Here is a 23297-nt window from a genome sequence, read left to right as displayed (position 1 = left end):
CAGAAACATCGATGTGTGAGAGAGAGACACATCGATGGGCGGCCTTCCCCACGCACCCCAGACCAGGGCTGGGTCTAGCCTGCAACCGAGGCATGTGCCCTTGACCGGAATCAAACTCAAGACCCTTGGGTCCAGGCACTGACGCTCTACCCGCAGAGCCCAGCTGACCAGGGCGACGGAAGGCGTTGCCTATCTTTGCACCGTTCGTGTCCAGGACACATTTTAGACACCCGCTCGCCTTCCGATGGACCGACAGAGGCGATGACCGTGTTGGAATCTACATAAAAGCACCCATTAGAGATAGCGGTTGGCATCCATCTTTAATTCTGTAGCACCCATTATCCTAGACAAAAATAACCTTTATTTCTAAGGAACAGATCAACTCATGTTGAAACAGGAGATCCAAGGGAAGGCGGCTTAACAAGTGCGCCCTTCAGATACATCGACACCGAGTATCGCAAAAACCCAGTCGTTTCAAAGCACTGCCTTCGACGGCCGAAGACACATCCCCCCGAAAGGCGGCGGACACCTCCAAGGAAGACGATCGCTGGGTGTCACAGACAACAGAAGGACATGGTGGCTCGGCTCCGGAAGTCGTGGGAAGCCGCCCCCTTTTCCATTTCCAAAAGGGGTGGGAAACAGTCGTGTCAGGCCGCCCCTCGACGCAAATGTAGGGTTGATGTCTAGGAGGCATCTAACCCAGTGGTCGGCAAACTCATTAGCCAGCAGAGCCAAATATCAACAGTACGACGATTGAAATTTCTTTGGAGAGCCACGTTTTTTAAACTTAAACTATATAGGTAGGTACATTGTGATTAACTTAATTAGGGTCCTCCTAGGCTGGCCTTTGCTAAAAACTCAAGGGGCCAAAGAGCCGCATGTGGCTCAAGAGCCGCCGTTTGCCGACCACTGATCTAGGCTGTCTTCCTCGAGTGGCGAGTCCCTCCAGGCGCTCCCTCTAGTGGTACCACCAGGTGCAGCACCCACTCACCTGGAGCTCCTGCGGACCCAGCACACACGTGGCTTAGCATCTCCGCCACGACGCTCTCTAAACACAAGGGGAGAGACACCTGCCTCCCTGCGTTTATGTGGCGCGCACAGCGTCTGGGTGGTGGGGGTAGGGAGGGAGCTTGAACCCCCACAGAGCAAAGAGAACAATCTCATCAATTCTTTGGGCCCATGTCATTGTGTTGTTTCGGCGACAAGGGTAGAAAACCAAAGTGTTATTAAATATGAAAGACAACCCCACACATTGGCTCTGCACCTGTCGGTGAAAAATGGAAGCAGTCGTTGGCTCGAGGCTTGGAGAGAGAAGGCCGTGGGCGCACACAGGGAATCTGAATCGAGAAATGAGTGAATTGGAAGGGAGCCCTGGGCTGTTTGGCTCAGTGGATAGAGAAATGAGTGAATGGCTCCAGAATGAGCAACACAGCCCGGCCGGCGTGGCTCCGTGGTTGAGCGTCGACCTATGAACCGGGAGGTCACGGTTCGATTCCCGGTCAAGGGCACAGGCCCGGGTTGCGAGCTCGATCCCCAGCGTGGGGGCGTGCAGGAGGCAGCCGATCCATGGTTCTCTCTCATCATGGATGTTTCTCTCTCTCTCCCTCTGGGAAATCAATAAAAATATTATTATTAAAAAAAAAATAAAGGAACAGATTCACATTGCTCCCTGGCCTGGGGCTGTCCACACTGTCCCAGGCGAGGAGCAGAGGCCTAGAAGTTCCGAGGGTGGTCGCCGCGGGCCCGCTTGGGCCACTCCTCGTCCACCCACCTGCGCAGCACGCGCTCCACGTCGGCGCGGTGGTAGAGCCGGCACAGCTCCATGAGCTGGCCCACCGGCCGCTGGCTGTTCCGCAGCAGGAACTCCAGGGTGGGGCTCTGGGGCCGCTGCTCCAGGAAGTTCAGCTCGTCGTAGCGCATGCCCCACCTGCTGGCAAAATTCCTCCAGTTCTTGATGGTGGGGTGGCAGGGGTCCAGCTTGATCCTGATCACGTCGAGCAAGTCCTGGTCGTTGAGCAGGTCGCTGATGGTGGGGGCCCGGAGCGAGCAGGCGGAGCAGGTGCAGTCGTCCCGGCAGGACTCGGCCTTGCTGACGACCTTGACCTTGCTGACGTCTGCGGAACAAACAGGACAGCGCACGTCAGCCAGGGGCCCGGACGACTCGGCTCTCCAGGCCCTTCCTTCCTTTTTTTTTTTTTAAATATATTTTATTGATTTTTTACAGAGAAGAAGGGAGAGGGAGAGAGCTAGAAACATTGATGAGAGAAACATCGATCAGCTGCCTCCTGCACACCCCCCTACTGGGGACGTGCCCGCAACCAAGGTACATGCCCCTTGACCAGAATCGAACCTGGGACCCTTCAGTCCACAGGCAGACGCTCTATCCACTGAGCCAAACCGGTCAAGGCTCTTACTTTTTTTTAAAGATGTATTTTTATTGATTTCAGAGAGGAAGGAGAGGGAGAGGGAGAGAATCATGGATGGGCTGCCTCCTGCACTCCCCCTACTGGGGATCGAGCCCACAACCCGGGCATGTTGTGGGCTCCCAGTGGGGACGCTGCCCACCCTCTGGGCTGGGCTGGGCTCTGCTCCGTGCAGCCCCGCTCCTCCACCCCCTCCACCCCCCTCGGGATGTTGGCGCCACTTCAGAGGCAGCCCTGGGGGTGAAGAAAACACAGAGACAAAGAGATCATAAGGTGGCCATAAATTAAAAAAAATAATAATAAGCTTTCTGGCATTATCAGCTACCACTCATTTTCAACTCTGTGCATGGAGTGGATATTCCAGTTTTCGGGGGTGTGTAAAGGCCTTTAGAGAATTGTGCAATCCTTCACCCCCTGGCAGGGGGCTGTGCTTGGCACGAAAAGCTGCCAGGACTGACAGGTAGCGTGGAGAGGATCGGGGTTGGGGTGCGGGCAAGCAGGGGCTGGTTGGTTTGCTCGCGGGCCTGCGGTCTGACCCGCCGGACCGGAGACCTGCCCACGACGCTCTGCCCCTCCCGCCGGAGCCCCCGTTCTGAAAGAAAGGGGAACGGGCTTTGTGCATCAGATCTTACTGCTTCCGGCACAGCAGCCTGTGTGAGGCCCCAGAGAGCCCGTCCTCTGTGAGTGTAGACAGGACGCTACGGACAGTTCAGATGGGAAGGAAGGGCCTGGGCCCGGCCGGGGTGGCTCAGGGGTTGAGCGTCAACCTATGAACCAGGAGGTCAAGATTGATGAAATCTTGAACCAAGATTGATGAAATCTTGTCTGACATGACCTATGAACCAGGAGGTCACGGTTCGATTCCCGGTCAGGGCACATGCCCGGGTTGCGGGCTCCATCCCCAGGGTGGGGCGTGCAGGAGGCAGCCGATCCGTGATTCTTGCTCATCACTGATGTTTCTCTCTCTTTCCCTCTCCCTTCCTCTCTGAAATCAAGAAAAATGTATTTAAAAAAAAAATTAGAGGTGACCTGTGCACAGGCCGCTGGTGTGGTTGCCCCGCAGGGGGCTCGGCCCGCCCCGTCCCCCCCCCCCAAAAAAAAGATAGAAAAAAAATAAATAAAGAAATAAAGAAGAAAAAAAAAAATTAGAGAAGAGTTCAGGCATCAAGCAGGCTCTTTGACAAGGTGTGTGTCAGTCATTAAAATAACCGCTAAGGCCCTAACCGGTTTGGCTCAGTGGATAGAGCATCGGCCTGCAGACTCAAGAGTCCCAGATTCGATTCTGGTCAAGGGCATGTACCTTGGTTGCGGGCACATAACCAGTAGGGAGTGTGCAGGAGGCAGCTGATCAATGTTTCTCTCTCATCGATGTTTCTGACTCTCTATCCCTCTCCCTTCCTCTCTGTAAAAAATCAATAAAATATATTTAAAAAAATAATAATAATAACCGCTAAGAAACAGGTCCCGCTGGTTTGGCTCAATGGATAGAGCGTCGGCCTGCGGACTGAAGGGTCCCGGGTTCGATTCTGGCCAAGGGCACGTGCCTGGGTTGCAGGCTCGATCCCCAGTGTGGGGCGTGCAGGAGGCAGCTGATCAATGATTCTCTCTCATCATGGATGTGATGTTTCTTTCTCTCCCTCTCCCTCTCCCTTCCTCTCTAAAATCAATAAAATAAAAAAATAAAATAAAAAGAAGAGAAAAGAAAAGAAACAGTGGTGGGGCGTCTCACTATGAAGTTTGGGGCTGGCAGGTCACACACGGCCAGCCAGTGAGCAGTTCATTGTGAGCTGGGACCAGATTCGGAATTCACAAAGGTTGTGATTCGCGGAGCCCCGAGAACGGCTCCCGTGGGGGTGCTGGCAGGGGATCAGAGGGAGACTTAATGGGGCTCCCTGCAGGGGAGGTGCCGTCCGATCTTGCAGGCCGGGTTTTGCTTGGTACCCCTGGGAGCTCTCAGATCCTCACCAGGAAGGTCCCCCAGGGTCACGAGGCCTCCAGTTTGTGCAGACAGTTAAACAGTAAGCATTTTATAGTGGCAACTTTCCAACGGCAAACTCTCGGGGTCCTGAAATGAACTCGGGCCCAGGTGTCTACGGAGGATCGGATCTGGAGCCTGCCCAACCTCAGCCGGCCCCCGGGGAGAAGGACACGTCTGCAGCGATGTGGATTCGGGGTGTACAGTCACCTCTTTCTTTCTGTGTGGTTGCCAGTGTGGTCGGAGATGAATGTGAAAGGCCAGGTTATGGCTTTGATAAGTCATTGGGGTGCGCACACACACCCCACACCCCCTCCACACACATGATTCGTCAGAGGTCGTTAAATGCTAGCAGCTGGAAAATGAAGAATTCTTTTTCACCGACTAGGAAACTGGCCCCAGGGCTCTGGGTGGGCGTTTGAGCCCCACCAACAGGAAAGACTTCCTTTTCTCTCTAAACACCCTTTTAAGGAGACGGCAGCGCACCGGGGGCAGCACCGGGCGGCCTGGCAGACGATGGCGCTGGTGCCTACTCTCAATGGCATCACCCACTGTCCCTTGAAAAGTCAACCTCGCACCCTGACCGGTTTGGCTCAGTGGATAGAGCGTCGGCCTGCGGACTCAAGGGTCCCAGGTTCGATTCCGGTCAAGGGCATGTACCTTGGTTGCGGGCACATCCCCAGTGGGGGGTGTGCAGGAGGCAGCTGATGGATGTTTCTCTCTCATCGATGTTTCTAACGCTCTATCCCTCTCCCTTCCTCTCTGTAAAAAATTAATAAAATATATTTTTTAAAAAAGAAAGAAAGAAAAGTCAACCTCGCTGAAGGGCTTCCGTTTCCTTTGGACCCAGGCCACGTTTTTTACATGTTTCAGAGCCGGCCTGCCATGTGGTTAAAGTTACCGTATCCATGAACAGTGACCTTAACTCGCAAGCGTCCGTGCAGGTTCATAGGTGATCCTACACCACTTATTTGATCCGTGTTCACGTCAGCTGACATTTCACATGTTAGTGTGTGTGGGGTGGGTTAGCCCTCAACACGTTTACCTGTGAGGGGCTCTCCGGGACTGTCTGCAAAGCCATTTTCTTCTCCCTAGAAACCAAAACACCACCGTCACACCCATGCAGGAATGGAGATGTTAGCAAATTTCCAATTCGGTTACGTTTCCACCAAAGCCTGGGGGCGGGTGGGATGGCTCTTCCAAATGTTTTTTTTTTTTTGGGGGGGGGGGGGGGGGGGGGCCGTGAACTCTCTCACTCCACCAGGTGAACTCCCGGACAGTATGCGGGGCTTTTTGCCTAATTGCTCCCTGGCTGGGTCCTCCGTGCCCTGAACTGTTGGGCCCACAGTGGACACTCGACACGTGTGTGTTAAATGAATGACTGTCCCTATTTTTTTATAATACATGTTTATTGATTTCAGAGAGGAAGGGAGAGGGAGAGAGAGAGAGAAACATCCATGATGAGAGAGAATCATGGATCAGCTGCCTCCTGCACGCCCCACGCTGGGGATGGAGCCCGCAGCCCGGGCATGTGCCCTGACCGGGAATCGAACTGTGATCTCCTGGTTCATAGGTCGACGCTCAACCACGGAGCCACACCGGCCGGGCAACCGGGCAACCCCTCTGGCTCTTTTAATGTCCAAGGGCACCCGCGCCCAGCCAATACCAGCTGGAATAAATCCGGGGAGGGGCCGGCCCTGGGGGATGGGTACTGACTTTAAATCACAGAGTAAAGGGCCGAAACCGGTTTGGCTCAGTGGATAGAGCGTCAGCCTGCGGACTGAAGGATCCCAGGTTCGATTCCGGTCAAGGGCATGTACCTCGGTTGCGGGCACATCCCCAGTAGTGGGTGTGCAGGAGGCAGCCGATCGATGTTTCTAACTCTCTATCCCTCTCCCTTCCTCTCTGTAAAAAATCAATAAAATATATTTTTTAAAAAATCACAGAGTAAAGGGTTATTGATGAAATCTTGTCTGACACGTCAGACTTCCATGTTTAGCCCCAAAATGTTCTCCCTCGGCATCGCTCCAACAAGGCAGCTGCCAGCCAGTCTTGGGAGAGGAGGATCTTCCTCTCTAAGTCACCGAAGTCACGAAAAGAGCGAGCATCCAATATTCCAAAGAGCGTGTTTTCCGTTGGCTTTTACTTTCCGAGCCACAGGGTGGGTTTTTTGTTTTGTTTCGTTTCGTTTCGTCTTAAACGTTTCTCGCCTAGTGAGCGCCCTTTGTTCCGGCTGCCAAGCTGGTTTCAAAGAATCTCCCTGGCTACCCAGCCGTTGGAACAAATCCTGCAGCTCAGACACAGCAGCAACCACCCGAAGGAGTGGGTACAGGCCTCCTCTTTGCAGAAACAGAAGACATTCTATTTTAAAAGAGGACCGAAAAAAAAAACCTCACATAGGTCTCCCCGCTTTTATTTCAGTGGATGAATATATTTTCCGCCCTGGCTGGTTTGGCTCAGTGGATAGGGCGTTGGCCTGCGGACTGAAGGGTCCCAGGTTCGATTCCGGTCAAGGGCACATGCCTGGGTTGCAGGCTCGATCCCCAGTGTGGGGCGTGCAGGAGGCAGCCAATCAATGATTCTCTCTCATCATTGATGTTTCTATCTCTCACTCTCCCTTCCTCTCTGAAATCAATAAAAATATTACTATATCTATATATAGGTTTAGATATAGATATAGATATAGATATATTTTCCTCTTTAGGACAGCCTTTCCTGCACACAGAAAGAATTATACGAATATTAGAGGGGGAAAAACCGAACACTGAGCAGCGTGCCACGGTATATTCTGTACCTAATCTCACATGGTTTGGGGAAATCCCTCAAAACAAACTAAACACCATGGCATTCTTATATCTTCACGGGCGTCTAACCCGTGTCACCAAAAAAAATGTGGAGGACAAAACTTTGTTCAACAAACGAAGAACTGTAGGAAAGGGGAAATGGATAAGGTAGGTTCACTAAAATAATTCACATCCAGTCAGTGTCCACGTCCATCATGGGCCCGTCACTCCCAGGGGAATGCTGAGGGGCAAATGAGCAGATCATGAGAGACCCCCAGTGGGGACGGAAGACCCACAAGTCCGAGAGAAAGCAGCATCACCAGCCACATTCAAGAGGGCTGTGCTGAGAGCTGGCGCTGTATCGGCTGCTCGGAGTAACTGTGCTTGACCACTACCGTGGCTTGGCTATCCAAGAACGAGTGACTTATTCCAGACTGATGTCTTACAAGCCACACGACACAGAACGTCACATGTGGTTGGCGTGTGTACATGGAAAAGGTGGCGGGTTGATCCCCAGTCAGGGCACATGCCTAGGTTTTGGGTTCAATCCCTGGTCAGGGCGCATTCAGGAGGCAACCGATCGATGTTTCTCTTTCACATCAATGTTCCTCTCTCTCTCTTTCTCTCTCTCTCTCTCTCTTCCTTTTCTTGTCTCTAAAATGAATACACAGCCCAGCTAGCGTGGCTCAGTGATTGAGCATCGACCTATCAACCAGGAAGGCAGGCGTGCTTCTTTATTTTTCAAGCGCTAGAAGGTAATTCCTTAAAAATTCTAGTTATGCGTACCAGAGAGTAAACTGGAATTATCCTTACCTGATGATGCACGTCAGAATTTGTTGGGCCGTTCAAAGGAACTGGATCACATTCTTCAACTAGGAAAACAGACACAGAGCTTGGTAGTAGAAAGCACAGAGTGGGGAAAGACCAGAGACATTTTTCTCTCAAAATATGGAGTCAGCCCGGCCAGTGTGGCTCAGTGGTTGAGCATCGACTTATGAACCAGGAGGTCACGGTTTGATTCCCAGGTTTGCAGGCTTGATCCCCAGTGTGGGGCGTGCAGGAGGCAGCCGATCCATGATTCTCTCTCATCATTGATGTTTCTCTCTCTCTCTCTCTCTCTCTCTCTCTCTCTCTCTCTCTCTCTCTCTTTTCCACTCCTGTCTGAAATCAATAAAAAATATTTAAAAAAAAACAAAAAACCTAGCAGACATTGTTATATTATTGGATGCAAATGTTGGAGTGAGCGTTTAAACTTCTGGACCTGGTTCATTACCTATGACATGATGTATGTCTTTGGAGATAAGAAACTCTGTGCCTAATAACCCTATTCCCCACGCATGAGGGCAGAAGAAAGATCTAGTGACGTGTTCAGAGCCGCCGTATTTGTCAACTCATCACCATCTTAATTAAGCTTTTGCAAAACTCAAATTCTAGGAGAAACCCAGTAGCACCATCACTGCAGTATCAGGTTGCTAAGCAACAATCTTGTTCTTTCAAAACAGGAAAACCTCTTCAAGGCTGATAAAAGATCTGCAGAAAGATGGGACGGTGACGGTGCATTCCCGGAGCCGCTGCGGCTCGTTCTTTTTCTAAAACAGCCCCACTCTCTGCCGCTGGGCTGAGAGCTTTCGACAGTCCCCGATACTGATTTTCACAATTCCTTTTTTTTTTTTTAATAGATTTTTATTCATTTCAGAGAGGAAGGGAGAGGGAGAGATAAAAATATCAATGATGATGCCCTAACTGGTTTGGCTCAGTGGATAGAGCATTGACCTGCAGACTGAAGGGTCCCGGGTTCGATTCCGGTCAAGGGCATGGTACCTTGGTTGCAGGCACATCCCCAGTAGGAGGTGTGCAGGAGGCAGCTGATGGATGTTTCTCTCTCATCAGTGTTTCTAACTATCCGCCCTTCCTCTCTGTAAAAAAAATCAATAAAATATATTTAAATATATATATATATATCAATGAGGAGAGAGAATCATCGGCTGCCTCCTGCAAGCCCCACACTGGGGATCAAGCCCCCAACCCAGGCATGTGCCCTGACCAGGAATCCAACCACGACCTCCTGGTTCACAGGTCGATGCTTAACCCACTGAGCCACACCAGCCGGGCTGCACAATTCTTTTGCCAGATTCCCTCCATCCGTCCGTCTGTCTGATGCTTGCGTGTGTCAGGCACTGTCCAGACTCGGTCCGTGCACTTCTCACACACACACGCATCGTAGGAGGTGGATGCTAACATGTCCTCCCTGCTCTACAGGGAAACCGAGGCCTGCCGTCACCGCTGAATCCACTCAGGCTGGCGTGGCTGAGGTCCGCTCTCCCTCCGCCAGGCCTCGCCGGCGGGCACACCCAGCCCTACAGCCTCTCGGTCTGGCCCTCCAAGTGCGGTCTGGGCCCGGCCCCTCAGGTAAGTATTAGCTTGCGGGCTCCCTGGCCTGACCCCAGACACCCCGCCCCCCCCCGCCAACCCCCGTCATGATTTCTGGGTAGCAGGGCCCAGATGTGAATTTTAAATAAACCCCCCAGTCATTTATCAATAGCTAAGACTTGGAAACAGCCCAGGTGCCCATCAGCAGATGAGTGGGTAACCAAGCTGTGGGACGTTTAGACTGTGGAATACTGTGCAGCTGTAAAAAAAAAAAAAAAAAAAAAGAGGGATCGCTTACCCGTTGGGACAGCATGGAGGGACCTGGGGAACAGTACGCTAAGTGACGTAAGCCAAAGCGAGAAAGACAAACATCACGTGATCTCACTTATTCGTGGCATCTAATGAGCAAGATGAATTGACCAACAAAATAAGACCCCAAGCAGAGAGGCCTGGAACAGGCTGCCATGCCTCCATGTGGGGGTGGGGGGATGAGGAGAGCTAAACCAAAGAGCTTATCTGCTTATATGCACAGCCCATGGACACGAGCAATAGGGTGATGAAGACCTGGGGGGGGGGAGGGGCTGGGAGGAGGGGGGATGGGGGAAAATGGGAGCTATCTATAATACTATCAACAATTTAAAAAAAAAGGATTAAATGGCCTGGATGGTGTGGCTCAGTGGTTGAGTGTCGGCCTATGAACCAGGAGGTCACATTTGGATTCCCGGTCAGGGCACATGCCCGGGTTGCAGGCTCGATTCCCAGTGTGGGGCGTGCAGGAGGCCGCCGGTAGATGATTCTCTCTCATTGATGTTTCTATGTCTCTTTCCCTCTCCCTTCCTCTGGGAAATTAATAAAAATATATAAATAACATAAAATAAAAGGAAAGTAAACTCCCCAGAGGACTCTTCGCTGCACCCTGAAGTCTTCGGATCTGGTTATTCCCTGAGTGCCACCCAGGACTGCACCCTGCCCGTGCCTGTGAGCCAGAGAGCCCCACCCCGAGGGGGCGGGGGGTCAAACACTCAGTCCTCCCTGGAAGGGCAGGGGGTGCGCCCGCCAGAGCCTCCCTCGGAGCCAGGGCCAGGGCCGGGCTCACCTGTGGCCCTCCCTCCACCCCTGCCATTCCCGGGGCGCTCACAGCAGGCACACGGAATACGACGCGTGATTTCGGGGAGCAGAGGGAGGAGGCTGGTGAGCAGGGACTGGAGAGGGAGGGAGACGTGGCAGAGCCACAGCGGGTCCGGCGGGAGCTCCTGCCCACCACCCATGACCCCGAGGTGCCCGGCTGTGGCTGCAGGCGCTGCTGGGAACCCCACCACGTGTGCCGGGAAGCTCTCCCTCCCCAGGAAGCGGGGGCAGGAGGGGGCCCCTGATGTTGGTCCGATCTGATCACGCCCTTCCCCGCCTCTCTGGGGTGTCAGCTGAGCCCAGGGCCAGGCTCCCGTGTGACCGCTGGCAGCTCGGCCTCGGGGAGGGGTGCAGGCCGCCCCACAGGGGAGACTGGGCCCAGCAGAGGCCTGGCCCCCTCTGCAGTCTGCACCCCCAAGCATCTGCCTGTGGGCAAGGAGGGACCGCTGTTTCTACTTAGGGGCCTGACCAGCACCCCTCTTTTGGTAACCGAACCGGCCTTCCTGTGGTTTGGGTGGAAGTCACTGTATACCCTCCCCACCCCCCACCTTCCAGGCCCAGCCGGGGCCCGAGCCCTCCAGCCTCCGGCTGACCACACCTGATTCCTCGAAGCCACACGGCCACACTGCTCATGTCACAGCTGTCCCTGAAATGGGCTGTGGGTGCTGGGGGGAGGCCCCTCTCTTCCCCGTGAGCAGCACCAGGGGAAGCTGGGGGTGTCAGGGGCCATCTCTCCCACCACGTGGGGAAAGCCTGCTGGGAACAGAGTTCCGAGATGAGGGAGGGAGGGAGGCAGCCAGAGCCTCCGGCCAATGCTGGGAGCTAGTGGCACCCCAAGACCTTAAGCCAATCATCTCTCCCACTTTTTAAATGAACTTGAGTTAGATTTCTGTCACTTGCAACCCAGAGTCCCGGGTCTCTTCATTTTGTGCATGTTAGAAACACGGTAGGAACTTGACCTACCATGTTGGAGGGTATAGATTTTAATAAGAAAATTCATGCCTGAGCCCAGTCACCCCAGAGAGGCGGGGAGGAGCGTCCGCGTGTGGCTTCACCGGAATCAGGGGTGGTCAGCCGGAAGCCGGAGGGCTTCGGCCCCGGCTGGGCCTGGAGGGAGGGTGGGTGGGGAGGGTATACAGTGACTTCCACCCAAACCACAGGAAAGCCGGTTCCGTTACCGAAGGAGGGGTGCTGGTCAGACCCCTAAGTAGAAACAGCGGTCCCTCCTTGCCCATAGGCAGATGCTTGGGGGTGCAGACCGCAGAGGGGGCCAGGGTTGAGTGCTGACCTATGAACCAGGAGGTGACAGTTCGACTCCCGGTCGGGGCACATGCCCGGGTTGGGGGCTCGATCCTCAGTGTGGGGCGTGCAGGAGGCAGCCGGTCCATGATTCTCTCTCATCATGGATGTTTCTATCTCTGTCTCTCCCTTCCTCTCTCGCTAAAATCATTAAAAACAAATTAAAAAAAGAAAGAAAGAAAGAAAGAAAGAAAGAAAGAAAGAAAGAAAGAAAGAAAGAAAGAAAACTCAAGCCTGAGATAATCAGCAACGAAGCCATGACCTCGATGACTGGTATGTTTGTCTCACAATTTTAAATAATGAAAAATTACTTGGACTAGCGCTTCATTCAAGATACTAAACAACCACAAGTTCAAGTAGTCGCAGTAACTGTACATACCTTTAGGGAGTCCCGTGTCTTGAATGGGGTATTTGTCTGACTGCAGAAACCAACAGAAGAGGAGAGTTATTTTTAAACATCACAGTCACTTATATACACGGTCACAGTGAAGAGAAAGCTTTGTCTTGTGAAAGTCGTGATTTTAATTTAAAACCTTGCATGTGTTTAGCCTTGGACTTCTCTTTAGGGCTGACCCATAGCCTGCTAGTAATATATATATATATATTTTATTGATTCCAGAGAGGAAGGGGGAGAGCGAGATCGAAACATCAATGATGGGAGAGAATCATTGATGGGCCGCCTCCTGCACGCCCCACACTGGGGATGGAGCCCGCAACCCGGGCCTGTGCCCCGACCGGGAATCGAACCGTGACCTCCTGGTTCATAGGTCGACGCTCAGCCACTGAGCCACACCGGCCGGGCTGTATTCTTGACTTAGAGAAACCAAAGCAAGGTTGAAGAGAAGCTAGTGTTGGGACATGAGACGGAATAAGCCTTCCTAGTTCCCTCAGCTCTGACCACGACACACACTTCCTCTCCTGTCCATGGAGCCATGCTCCCTCCCTACTTCCTGTCCTTTACAAAGAGGAGCCTTTAGCCCTAGCCGGTGTGGCTCAGTGGACAGGGTGTTGGCCTGCACAGACTGAAGGGTCCCGGGTTCTATCCCTGGTCAGGGCACATGCCCGGGTTGCAGGCTCGATCCCCAGTGTGGGGCATGCAGGAGGCAGCCGATCCATGATTCTCTCTTATCAGTGATGTTTCTATCTCTCTCTCCCTCTCCCTTCCTCCGTGAAATCAATAAAAAAAATATACTTTTAAAAAATAAATAAGCCCTAACCAGTTTGGCTCAGTGGATAGAGCATCGGCCTGTGGACTGAAGGGTCCCAGGTTCGATTCCGGTCAAGGGCATGTATCTTGGTTGCAGGCACATTCCCCAGTGGAGGGTGTGCAGGAGGCAGCTCATCGATGTTTCTAACTCTATCCCTCTCCCTTCCTCTCTGTAAAACATCAATAAAATATATTTTAAAAAAAAATAAATAAATAAATAAATAAAAATGTAAAGAGGGACTCTTTTGCCCTCCCCACGTGGGAGTCTGTGCTGTGAAATTCTTCCCCCTCCCATGTGGGAATCTGTACTTGTTCTTCAATAAATTTCCACCTTTGCTAAAAAATAAAAATAAATGTAAAGACATAACGATGGCCCTGGCAGGTTTGGCTCAGTGGATGGAGCATCGGCCTGCGGACTGAAGGGTCCCAGGTTTGATTCCTGCCAGGGGCATGTGCCTGGGTTGCAGGCTCGATCCCCAGTGTAGGGCATGCAGGAGGCAGCTGATCCATGATTCTCTCTCATCATTGATGTTTCTATCTCTCTCTCCCTCTCCCTTCCTCTCTCTGACATCAATGAAGATGTATTAAAAAAAAAAAAAAGACGTAACGATGGGGAGAAGGGAAAGGAAGCGTCAGCGCCGTCCGTGGGAAACGTGTGACCTACCACGTGGAAGGACAGAGTGCTGGGGTCCGTGTCTTCCACGGGCTCCTCGGCCATGCGAGCTGCAGGGAGACACAAGCAGGGAGAACGCTCTTTAGTGGAAAAGCACGCGTGTCCTCTGATGACCGTCTTCACGCGGGCGCCAGCTGCCGCGGTCACGCTGAGAAAAAGGTACTTCCGGTCGCCAGCAGAGACAAAATAAGAAGGGGTGGCTTCCGACTGCACCAGAAAGAGATGAAGACAGACTCTTTTTTTCTTCTTAATATTTTGGAACGATTTATTGATAAGTATCTACAAACAGTCAGAGTTACAAATAACCACAAACCATGCAGGCGTGGCCTGGACGGCTCTCCTGCTGAATCTGATTAGAACCTTGAGCAGGAGTTATTGAATTCGACTTCTGCTTCTTCCCGTTTCCTGCCCCTCTGCGATCTATTTTTATCATATTAAAATGTTAAGTGTCCCCCTAGCTGGTTTGGCTCAGTGGATAGAGCATCGGCCTGGGGACTGAAGGGTCCCAGGTTCGATTCTGGTTGGGGCACATGCCCAGGTTGTGGGCTCAATCCCCAGGAGGGGGAGTGTAGGAGGCAGCCGATCAGTGGTTCTCTCTCATCATTGATGTTTCTCTCTCCCTCTCCCTTCCTCTCTGAAATCAATAAAAAAAATATTTAAAATAAAATAAAATATTAAGCGTCTGAATGTGGTTCATGTGAATTACTAAAGTCAGACATCCTCACAGGGCGATAGCTGGTTTGGTTCAGTGGATGGAAGTGTTGGCCCGAGGACTGAAGGGTCCCAAGTTCAATTCCGGTCAAGGGCACATACCTCGGTTGCAGGCTGAATCCCCGGCCTGGCTGGGGTACCGATGTGTCTCTCTCACATCGATGTTTCTCTCTCTGTGTCTCTCCCCTGCCCCCTTCCACTCTCTCTAAAAATCAATGGGAAAATGTCCTCAGGTGAGGATTAACAAAAATACCTCACAGAATCTTTTTTTAATTTATTTTTAATCCTCAGCCGAGGATTTTTTTATTAATTTTATTTTTTTTAATTTACTTATTTTTTAAATTATACCTTTATTGATTTCAGAGAGGAAGAGAGAGGGAGAGAGAGTAACATCCAAGATGGGAGAGAATCATGGATCGGCTGCCTCCTGCACGCCCCCCAATGGGGATCGAGCCCATAACCCGGGCCTGTGCCCTGACCGGGAATGGAACTGTGACCTCCTGGTTCATAGGTCAACACTCAACCACCGAGCCACGCCGGCCGGGCCCAGCATCAACCCTACATGCACAATCTCATCTACTCATCATCCTCTCTGAGACCCAAATCTCATCATCTAAGGCAGCAGGATCCCGGGGAGCCGGCAGCGCACCCAGCGGCCTCTCCGGGAGGAATGACCACGCATCGCCCATCACAGACGCTGGCGAGCTACCAGCAGCCGCCACCCTGTCCCGTTCGGACATCGGCCTCCATTAGTCACACTGGATCAAGGTCAACAGCTCCCAGACATTGTCTTCAGGGACGTTCAAGGATCTGCTCGAATGGCGTCTTTTCAGAGAAAACAAAGACGGAAGTGAGTCCGTTTCCCAAATTCCCAGCATCTCGAGTCAAAAGGGTGGGGGCTTTATGGATTTCTTTTTTTTTTTTTAATATATTTTTATTGATTTCAGAGAGGATGGGAGAGGGAGGAGAGAGAAACATCAATGATGAGAGAGAATCATGGATCGGCTGCCTCCTGCACTGCCCCTACTGGGGATGGAGTCTGCAACTCAGGCATATGCCCTTGACTGAATCGAACCCGGGACCCTTCAGTCCGCAGGCTGATGCTCTGTCCACTGAGCCACACCAGCCAGGGCGCCTTTCATGCTTTCTATGGAGAATAACAGGGGATGCCTGGCCGGCGTGGCTTGAGCGCTGACCTATGACCCAGGAGGTCACGGTTGGATTCCCGGTCAGGGCACATGCCCGGGTTGCGGGCTCCATCCCCAGTGTGGGGCGTGCAGGAGGCAGCCGATCCATGATTCTCTCTCAGTTTCTGTCTCTCTCTCTCTCTCTCCCCCCTTTCCCTTCCTCTCTGAAATCAATTTTAAAAAGTATTTTTTAAAGAAACGGTCACTGTGACCACCGTTTGGTGAATGGGTTGGTGGGAGGCACACGTGGGTGTGAAACACCATCTGGGAGATGAGCTGGGAAATGAGGCGAGAGAGGACCGAAACCCAGTGTGGGGTGGGGCAGGGGAGAGGCCATTTACCAAGCTCCAGAGGCAGCACCACGCGGCGTGGCATCTTTACAAAAGTGCAAGGGGGGCCCTAACCGGTGTGGCTCAGTGGATAGAGCGTCGGCCTGAGGACTGAAGGGTCCCAGGTTCTATTCCGGTCAAGGGCATGTCCCTTGGTTGCAGGCACATCCCCAGTGGGGGGTGTGCAGGAGGCAGCTGATCGATGGTTCTGACTCTCTCTCCCTCTCCCTTCCTCTCTGTAAGAAAATCAATAAAATGTATTTTAAAAAATAAAAGTGGAAGGGGTACGTGTGGGGGTGGGGGTTGCCCAGGAGCTCACAGAAGCTACGGTAGATGAGATGCCAGAGGGGAAGTCGTTTTTCAGCCTCTTTTAAACGGGAGAACCCTCCTGGCGTCCATACATCCCAGGGTGGGCATGCGCGTGAGGACGCCTTTCGGATGCCCCAACGGCAAGTGAGAAGGACAGCGCTACCTTAGGAGGCAGAGACGTCACCCCCAGGTGCTGCTTCCAGAGGTCCAGGAGACCTTCCTTCCACAGACACCCCGCTATCTGTCGGCAGGCCCTCCGTCGGCCGCCACCCCGCCTGCGCCGGGATTCCCGAGCCCCTTTGCTCCGAGCTGGGGGCCCCCAACCCCCCTTGGCTGGGCCCAGGCGACTCAGAGACCATCACAGGACCGAGACCTCCCTGTGGCGGCCTCACCCCACGGCTGCCGCGCTGAGGCTGAATGGTGCGTGCATCGTGGGGTGCCCCTGACCCGGAGGGAGAGGCGCCCGCCGAGTTTACATGTATTCCCATTCAGTGGGTCCCTATCAAGATCTTAACAATTCAAAAAAGACTTAAAAGTTCCCCCTCAGAATTAAAAAAAAGTCCCACTGGCCGCGGCGTGGCTCAGTGGTTGAAGGTCGACCTAGGAAACAGAAGGTCACGGTTCAATTCCCTGTCAAGGGCACAAACCCAGGTTTCACGCTCCATCCCCAGTAGGGGGCGTGCAGGAGGCAGCCGATCCATGATTCTCTCTCATCATTGATGTTTCTCTCTCTCTCTCTCTCCCTCCCTCTCTGAAATATATATATATATATATATATATATATATATATATATATATATAAAAGTCCCAGGACCACCAGTGTTAGTCAAATCTGGCCTTAGCCTTCCTGCACCTTGTCAATGAGTTTCTCAGAGGGGAGGTGGGGGAGGGGATAGGGGGAGGGTGGGGATGGGGAGTGGGCGGGTCTCTCACGTTAGGTCCCTTCTGCTTTTCCACACCATGGCTATCCAGACAGTGGATTTCTTTTCCATCTCCCATCGATAAAATGGTTACTTGAAGAAGAGTTTAGATCTTTCTTCAAAATATCCAGGAAACACCCCAAACCCAGCCTGTCACCAGGCCAATGTCACCTCTCCTCCTCACTGCTCCAGCCCCAACTTTTTTTTTTTTAATATATATATTTTATTGACTTTTTACAGAGGGGAAGGGAGAGGGATAGAGAGCTAGAAACATTGATGAGAGAGAAACATCAATCAGCTGCCTCCTGCACACCCCGCACTGGGGATGTACCCGCAACCAAGGTACATGCCCTTGACCGGATCCGAACCTGGGACGTTTCAGTCCGAAGGCGGACGCTCTATCCACTGAGCCAAACCGGTTAGGGCCAGCCCCAACTTTTTAAAATACATTCTTATTACTGATTTCCGAGAGAGGGGGAAGAGAGACAAAAACATCCATGATGAGAGAGAATCATGGATGGGCTGCCTCCTGCACACCCCCCTACTGGGGATCCGAGCCCACAACCCGGGCAAGGGCATCGAACTGTGACCTCCCGGGTCATAGGTCAGCACGCAACCACTGAGCCACGCCCCGCCGCGCCCTCGCCCCAAACGAAGGATGGAACATTCAAGCTCTGCCCTGCCTGAGCCCAAGACACAGAAGAGGAAACTGTCGACCTGGGCAGTTACAGGCAGTTCTGTATCCATCCGGGTATCCGGTCTCCCCCCAGCCTCTCCAGCCTCCACAAAACTACAACAGCCTTCACACCTCATTCATTCATTCATTCATTCATGTGTTTAACAAACATTCCCGGCAGACTGGGCCCGCCTTAGGAGAGGGTGAGGGCAGAGAACTCCTGAGAGGTGAGGAGGATTTGAAAATCCAGGTGAGATTGGAGAACCGTCCAGAGTCTGGCCTTACTTGTAGGCACACACACCGTATATATACTTTTTAATCCTCACCAGAGGGTATTTTTTCCCCCACTGATTTTTAGAGAGAGTGGAAGAGAGAGGGAGAGACAGAGAGAGACATCCCATCGACTGCTTGCCTCCTGCACGTGCCCTTGACCAGAATCGAACCCGGGACACCTTCAGTCCGCAAGCTGACGCTCCATCCACTGAGCCAAACCGGCCAGGGCTAAACACAGTATTTTACAGCAAGGACAGGACTAGAGGCCCATCTAATCAGAGACACCCCCCCACACACACACAGGAGGGGTCCCCCCAAGTGGATCAGGCTCTCGGTTTGGAGATGCTGGTGTATATGCAATAGCTCGAGGCCCCATATTTGGAACAAACCCATTCAGCACAAGTGAAGGGAGAGGCTGAGAAGCGAGGAGGCCTGAGCGCGGGAGGAAGGGAGAGGCCGAGGCGCAGGGGAATCCACCTTCTCCTCCACCCGAGGTGGGAGGACTTGTCCCAACCTGGCGCAGGAGCGCAAACAAAAGCGCTGGGAGGTGGGGGGCGGAGGGGGATGGAAGGCGCGCCCGGGGCACGCGTGAGAGATGGGGGCAGGGGAGGGGGGCGGAGGACCTCGTGCCAAGGTCCCCGGTCGGCCCCGCGAGGACCCGGGCCGGGCGCCCCTCGGGGGTCCCGCGAGACTCGGGCCCCAACACCCCAGGTGAGCGCGCGGCGCGGCACCCCTTTACCTGCGCGCAGAGGGTCCTCCGGCGAAGCCATGGGGCGGGCGGGTGGGGAGACGGCGCCCGAGCGGGGCCCGCAGCCGCGCCCGCAGCCTCCGGACGGGAGGGAGCGCACGGCGGGGACGGGGAGCCTGCGGTCGGGACGCGCGGAGCGCACGCCGGCCTGCGCCCCTCCTCCAGCCCGGCTCCCGCTCCTCCTCCTCCTCCTCGCCCTCCTCTTCCTCCTCCCCTCCTCCCCTCCTCCTGGCTCCTCCTCGCGCTCACTTCCTGCTCCAGCAACTAGGGGAACCCCTTCGCCGCGGGTCCTGGGTCCCTCCGGCAGCAGCGGGAACGGTCGGGTGCCCGTGCGCCCCAGCCCCGCCACCCTTCCTGCCCGCGCGCGCGCCCAGGTGCGCCCAGGTCCGGAGCAGCGGAGACATCACCCTTAAAACCCGCTCAACCCCGCCTGGCCTAGCTCAGTGGTTGAGCGTCAACCTATGAACCTGGAGGTCACGATTCTATTCCCCGTCAGGGCACATGCCCGGTTTCGGATCCCTAGCAGGGGGCGTGCAGGAGGCAGCCAATCCATGATTCTCTCTCATCATTGATATTTCTATCTCTCTTCCTCTTTCCCTTCCTCTCTGAAATCAATAAAAAAATATTTTTAAGAAAAGATAGTTATACTTTAAACCTATCCTCAATCGCAAATCTATTATACAAAGACGATGGGCAACTTACATTTAAAAGGAATCTCTTAAGGGTTTTTAAATAATCTATGTCTGCTTTCAACACATAAGAATAGAAAGAATGCATGCACCCTTATGTTCCTAGCAGCACAATTTACAGTAGCTAAGATCTGGAAACAGCCCGAGTGCCCATCAGTAGACGAGTGGATAGAAAAGCTGTAGGACATTTACAACTCGGAATACTATGCAGCAGTAAAAAAGAAGGCTCTCTTACCCTCTGAGACAGCATGGAGGGACGTGGAGCGTATTAATGCTAATGACATAAGCCAGTCAGAGAAAGACAAGCATCACATGATCACACTCATATGTGGAATCTAAGGAACAAAACAAACTGATGAGAGAAAAAAGAATAGAAAGATAGGAATTGGTTGGAAAGAGGTCATGTAATGGCTTTTAGTGCACAATATTATTTTTTAAAATATATTTCTTTATTGATTTCAGAGAAGAAGGGAGAGGGGGAGAGAGATAGAAACATCAGTGATGAGAGAGAATCATGGATCGGCTGCCTCCCACACGCCCCCTATTGGGGATCAAGCCCGCAACCCGGGCCTGTGCCCTTGGCCTGAATCGAACCTGGGACCCTTCAGTCCACAGGCTGACGTTCTATCCACTGAGCCAAACCGGCTAGGGCTTAGTGCACAGTATTAACAGGTCATTGAAAAGGAGCCGCTTCTAGCTGAAACCTCAGCTCTGAGCACTGCAGGCGAGCATCGAAGGTCTACGTACCGTCCTGGCGTCCCGGGCCTTGCTGCGTGCCTCTCGTCACCTGCTGGGCGGTCCTGAAGCCCATGGCGCTCTCAGGATGGGCTTTGTTCTCCGAAATGCGCTACGAAGACATGAGGCACCCGGAGCAGGGGCCCGCCCTGTGTCTGAGGAGAGAAATGCCGTCCAGATGAACGCTTCCCCTGGGAAATTTGTGGGTGGGAGGGTCCACTTCCTCTCCGTCTGCCCTCTGGTGAGAAGGGAAATTTTTTTCTGGGTGTTTTCTCTTAGAATCGATGCTGAGGTTGGGTGTGTGGTTCGTTCTGTAGGTCTCTTGTTTGTGGAAGTATTACCGAGGGTGGTTATCAGAAACCACCTATCAGGCTGGGCTATCTGATTAGCAGCACAACCTAAGGCAGTGATGGCGAACCTATGACACGCGTGTCAGCACTGACACACGTAACCATTTCTGATGACACGCAGCCGGCTGAGGCGGCCGCATGCCGAGGATGAAACATTTGCTGCTCCTGAGGATGAAACATTTGCTGCTCCTGAGGATGAAACATTTGCGAAATAATGTTTTTTCCTCAAAGTGACACACTACCCGAGTTATGCTCAGTTTTTTGGCGAAGTTTGACACACCAAGCTCAAAAGGTTGCCCATTACTGACCTAAGGAAACGGAGCATTGCTCTAGAGCTGGTTTGCTTTTCAAAGCTCTAAACTATTTATTCCAGCTTCCTATGGCTCCCATTCTTTAAAAAAAAAAAAATTTGATTTCAGAGAGGGAGAGGGAGATAGAAGCATCAATGATGAGAGAGAATCATGGATCGGCTGCCTCCTGCAAGCCCCCCACTGGGGATCGAGCCCACAACCCGGGCATGTGCCCTGACCAGGAATCGAACCCTGACCTCCTGGTTCATAGGTTGATGTTCAACCACTGAGCCACACTGGCTGGGCTATTATGTCAATCAGAAAATGAGTGGCAGAAATGCATCTTAAGGTTCATTTTTAAAATATACATATTTTTTATTTCAGAGAGGGAGAGAGAGATAGAAACATCAATGATGAGAGAGAATCATTGATTGGCTGCCTCCTGCACACCCCTTCCTGGGGATTGAGCCTGCAATCCAGAATCGAACCATGACCTCCTGGTTCATAGGTCGACGCTCAACCACTGAGCCATGCTGGCCGGGCATTAATTTTTTAAAAGAAAGACAATATATACATTGATTTTTATTCCCTTTCATTCCATTTCATTGTACCGCCTTTCTTATGACTTGCAACCATACCCATAATTACTTTTATTTTCCCCACAGACTGTGTAAACTATCCTATATAATAAAAGGTTAATATGCAAATGGACCGAACGGCAGAAGGACCGGCCACTATGACACACACTGACCACCAGGGGGCAGATGCTCAATGCAGGAACTTCCCCTTGGTAGTCAGTGCGCTCCCTCAAGGGGAACTCTGCTCAGCCAGAACCCGGGATCACATCTGGTGGGCGCAACAGCGGTGGCAGGAGCCTTTTCAGCCTCTGCAGCAGCGCTAAGGATGTCCAACGGATGGCTTAGGGGGAGCGGGCCTAAGCCATCAGTCAGACATCCCCCGAGGGCACAGGCCAGGCTGAGGGACGTCCCTCCCTCCCCCAGTGCATGAATTTCGTGCACCGGGCCTCTAGTAAAGTATAATGCAAATGGAAGCTATTATTGTGACAACTGAAAAAAAGTAATTTAAAAATAATTTTTAGGCACGGAAGTGCCCAAAGGGGTCCGGCACAATCTATTTGCTATCACACTATACCTTCTTGCTTCTCCTCTTATTGCTGCTTGGGGTGTTTTAAAACACTCTTTACAATGGACATTTTCAACGTTTCTCAACAGCACCTCAATAGGCATGAATCTCGGAATCACGTGTTCAATTTCATGCGGCCATGGGCCACGCTGTTCTGCGACCTCCAGCTGTTCTTTCCCCAAAAACAGGTCTCGCAGACTTGGTAACCATGGAATCAGACGTTGGATTTCACTCACGCACCTGGTCACCACGAGTTGGTGCTACTTTAGCAAGTAACCAAAACGTGGGAGTCCGTACGCATTTGCAGACAAAAGCACTGGAAATGATTTTTCAGGCACCAGGGAGCCAGGAAGCGGGGTGTGGAGAAGTGGCACGTGACAATTGGTGTTTTTGGAGGATTAGTCTGGCAGCTGCGTGGAGGAGAGAACGGAGCAGGGAGGGGACGCAGGCGGAGAGACCATTTAATCGCTAAACACACTATCACAGAGTTCAATGTGTATCCTTGTCTAAGGGGGAGGGAGACGCATATTTTAGAACACAGGATGTTCTTTTGTTGCCTTGTTAAGCATTCATGGTTTCCCACGAAAGTATAACCGTGATGTATTCCAAAAAGGTTAACCGAGCCCTAGCTGGTTTGGCTCAGTGGATAGAGTGTCGGCCTGCAGACTGAAGGGTCCCAGGTTCGATTCCAGTCAAGGGCACATGCCCGGGTTGTGGGCTCGATCCCCAGGGGGGGACTTGCAGGAGGCAGCCGATCATCCATGATTCTCTCTCATCATTGATGTTTCTATCTCTCTCTTCCTCTCTGAAAGCAATAATATATATTTTTTAAAAAAGGTTAACCAAAGGATTAACAAACTTAAATAAATAAAACGTGACCATTTCTGATGCTTTGAGTCCTGTTCTCTTCGATGGGGCACAACATTCTGGCACATAGATTTAAGCACAAATCATTCTAGAAGGTTCCTCTACTTCTCACTCAGACAGTCAGTAACCGTCTAGAGCAGGAGATGAAACCTCACTTGCCCCGCTTACTTTGAATTATTTACCCATTAAGCCCTGGCTGGGTGGCTCAGTTG

At 52.4% G+C, this 23297-nt stretch overlaps 1 protein-coding gene across 1 annotated transcript; it reads right to left on the bottom strand.

Annotated features, from left to right (window-relative positions):
- Positions 1 to 1672: 1672 nt before the first annotated feature.
- Positions 1673 to 19041, bottom strand: EDARADD (EDAR associated via death domain). The gene is made up of 6 exons (XM_054713023.1): positions 19003 to 19041; positions 13850 to 13908; positions 12358 to 12397; positions 7995 to 8053; positions 5444 to 5489; positions 1673 to 2114 (listed from the first exon to the last, which is right to left on the bottom strand). The coding sequence occupies exons 1-6, from the start codon at positions 19031 to 19033 to the stop codon at positions 1714 to 1716; spliced, it is 636 nt and encodes a 211-aa protein (XP_054568998.1). The 5' UTR covers positions 19034 to 19041; the 3' UTR covers positions 1673 to 1713.
- Between the last annotated feature and the right edge of the window lie 4256 nt (positions 19042 to 23297).

Source organism: Eptesicus fuscus, chromosome 24, assembly GCF_027574615.1.
Source record: "Eptesicus fuscus isolate TK198812 chromosome 24, DD_ASM_mEF_20220401, whole genome shotgun sequence".
Taxonomy (NCBI): Eukaryota; Metazoa; Chordata; class Mammalia; order Chiroptera; family Vespertilionidae; genus Eptesicus; species Eptesicus fuscus.
Note: the sequence above shows the minus strand (reverse complement) of the source record. Positions and strands in the feature narration are given on the sequence as shown.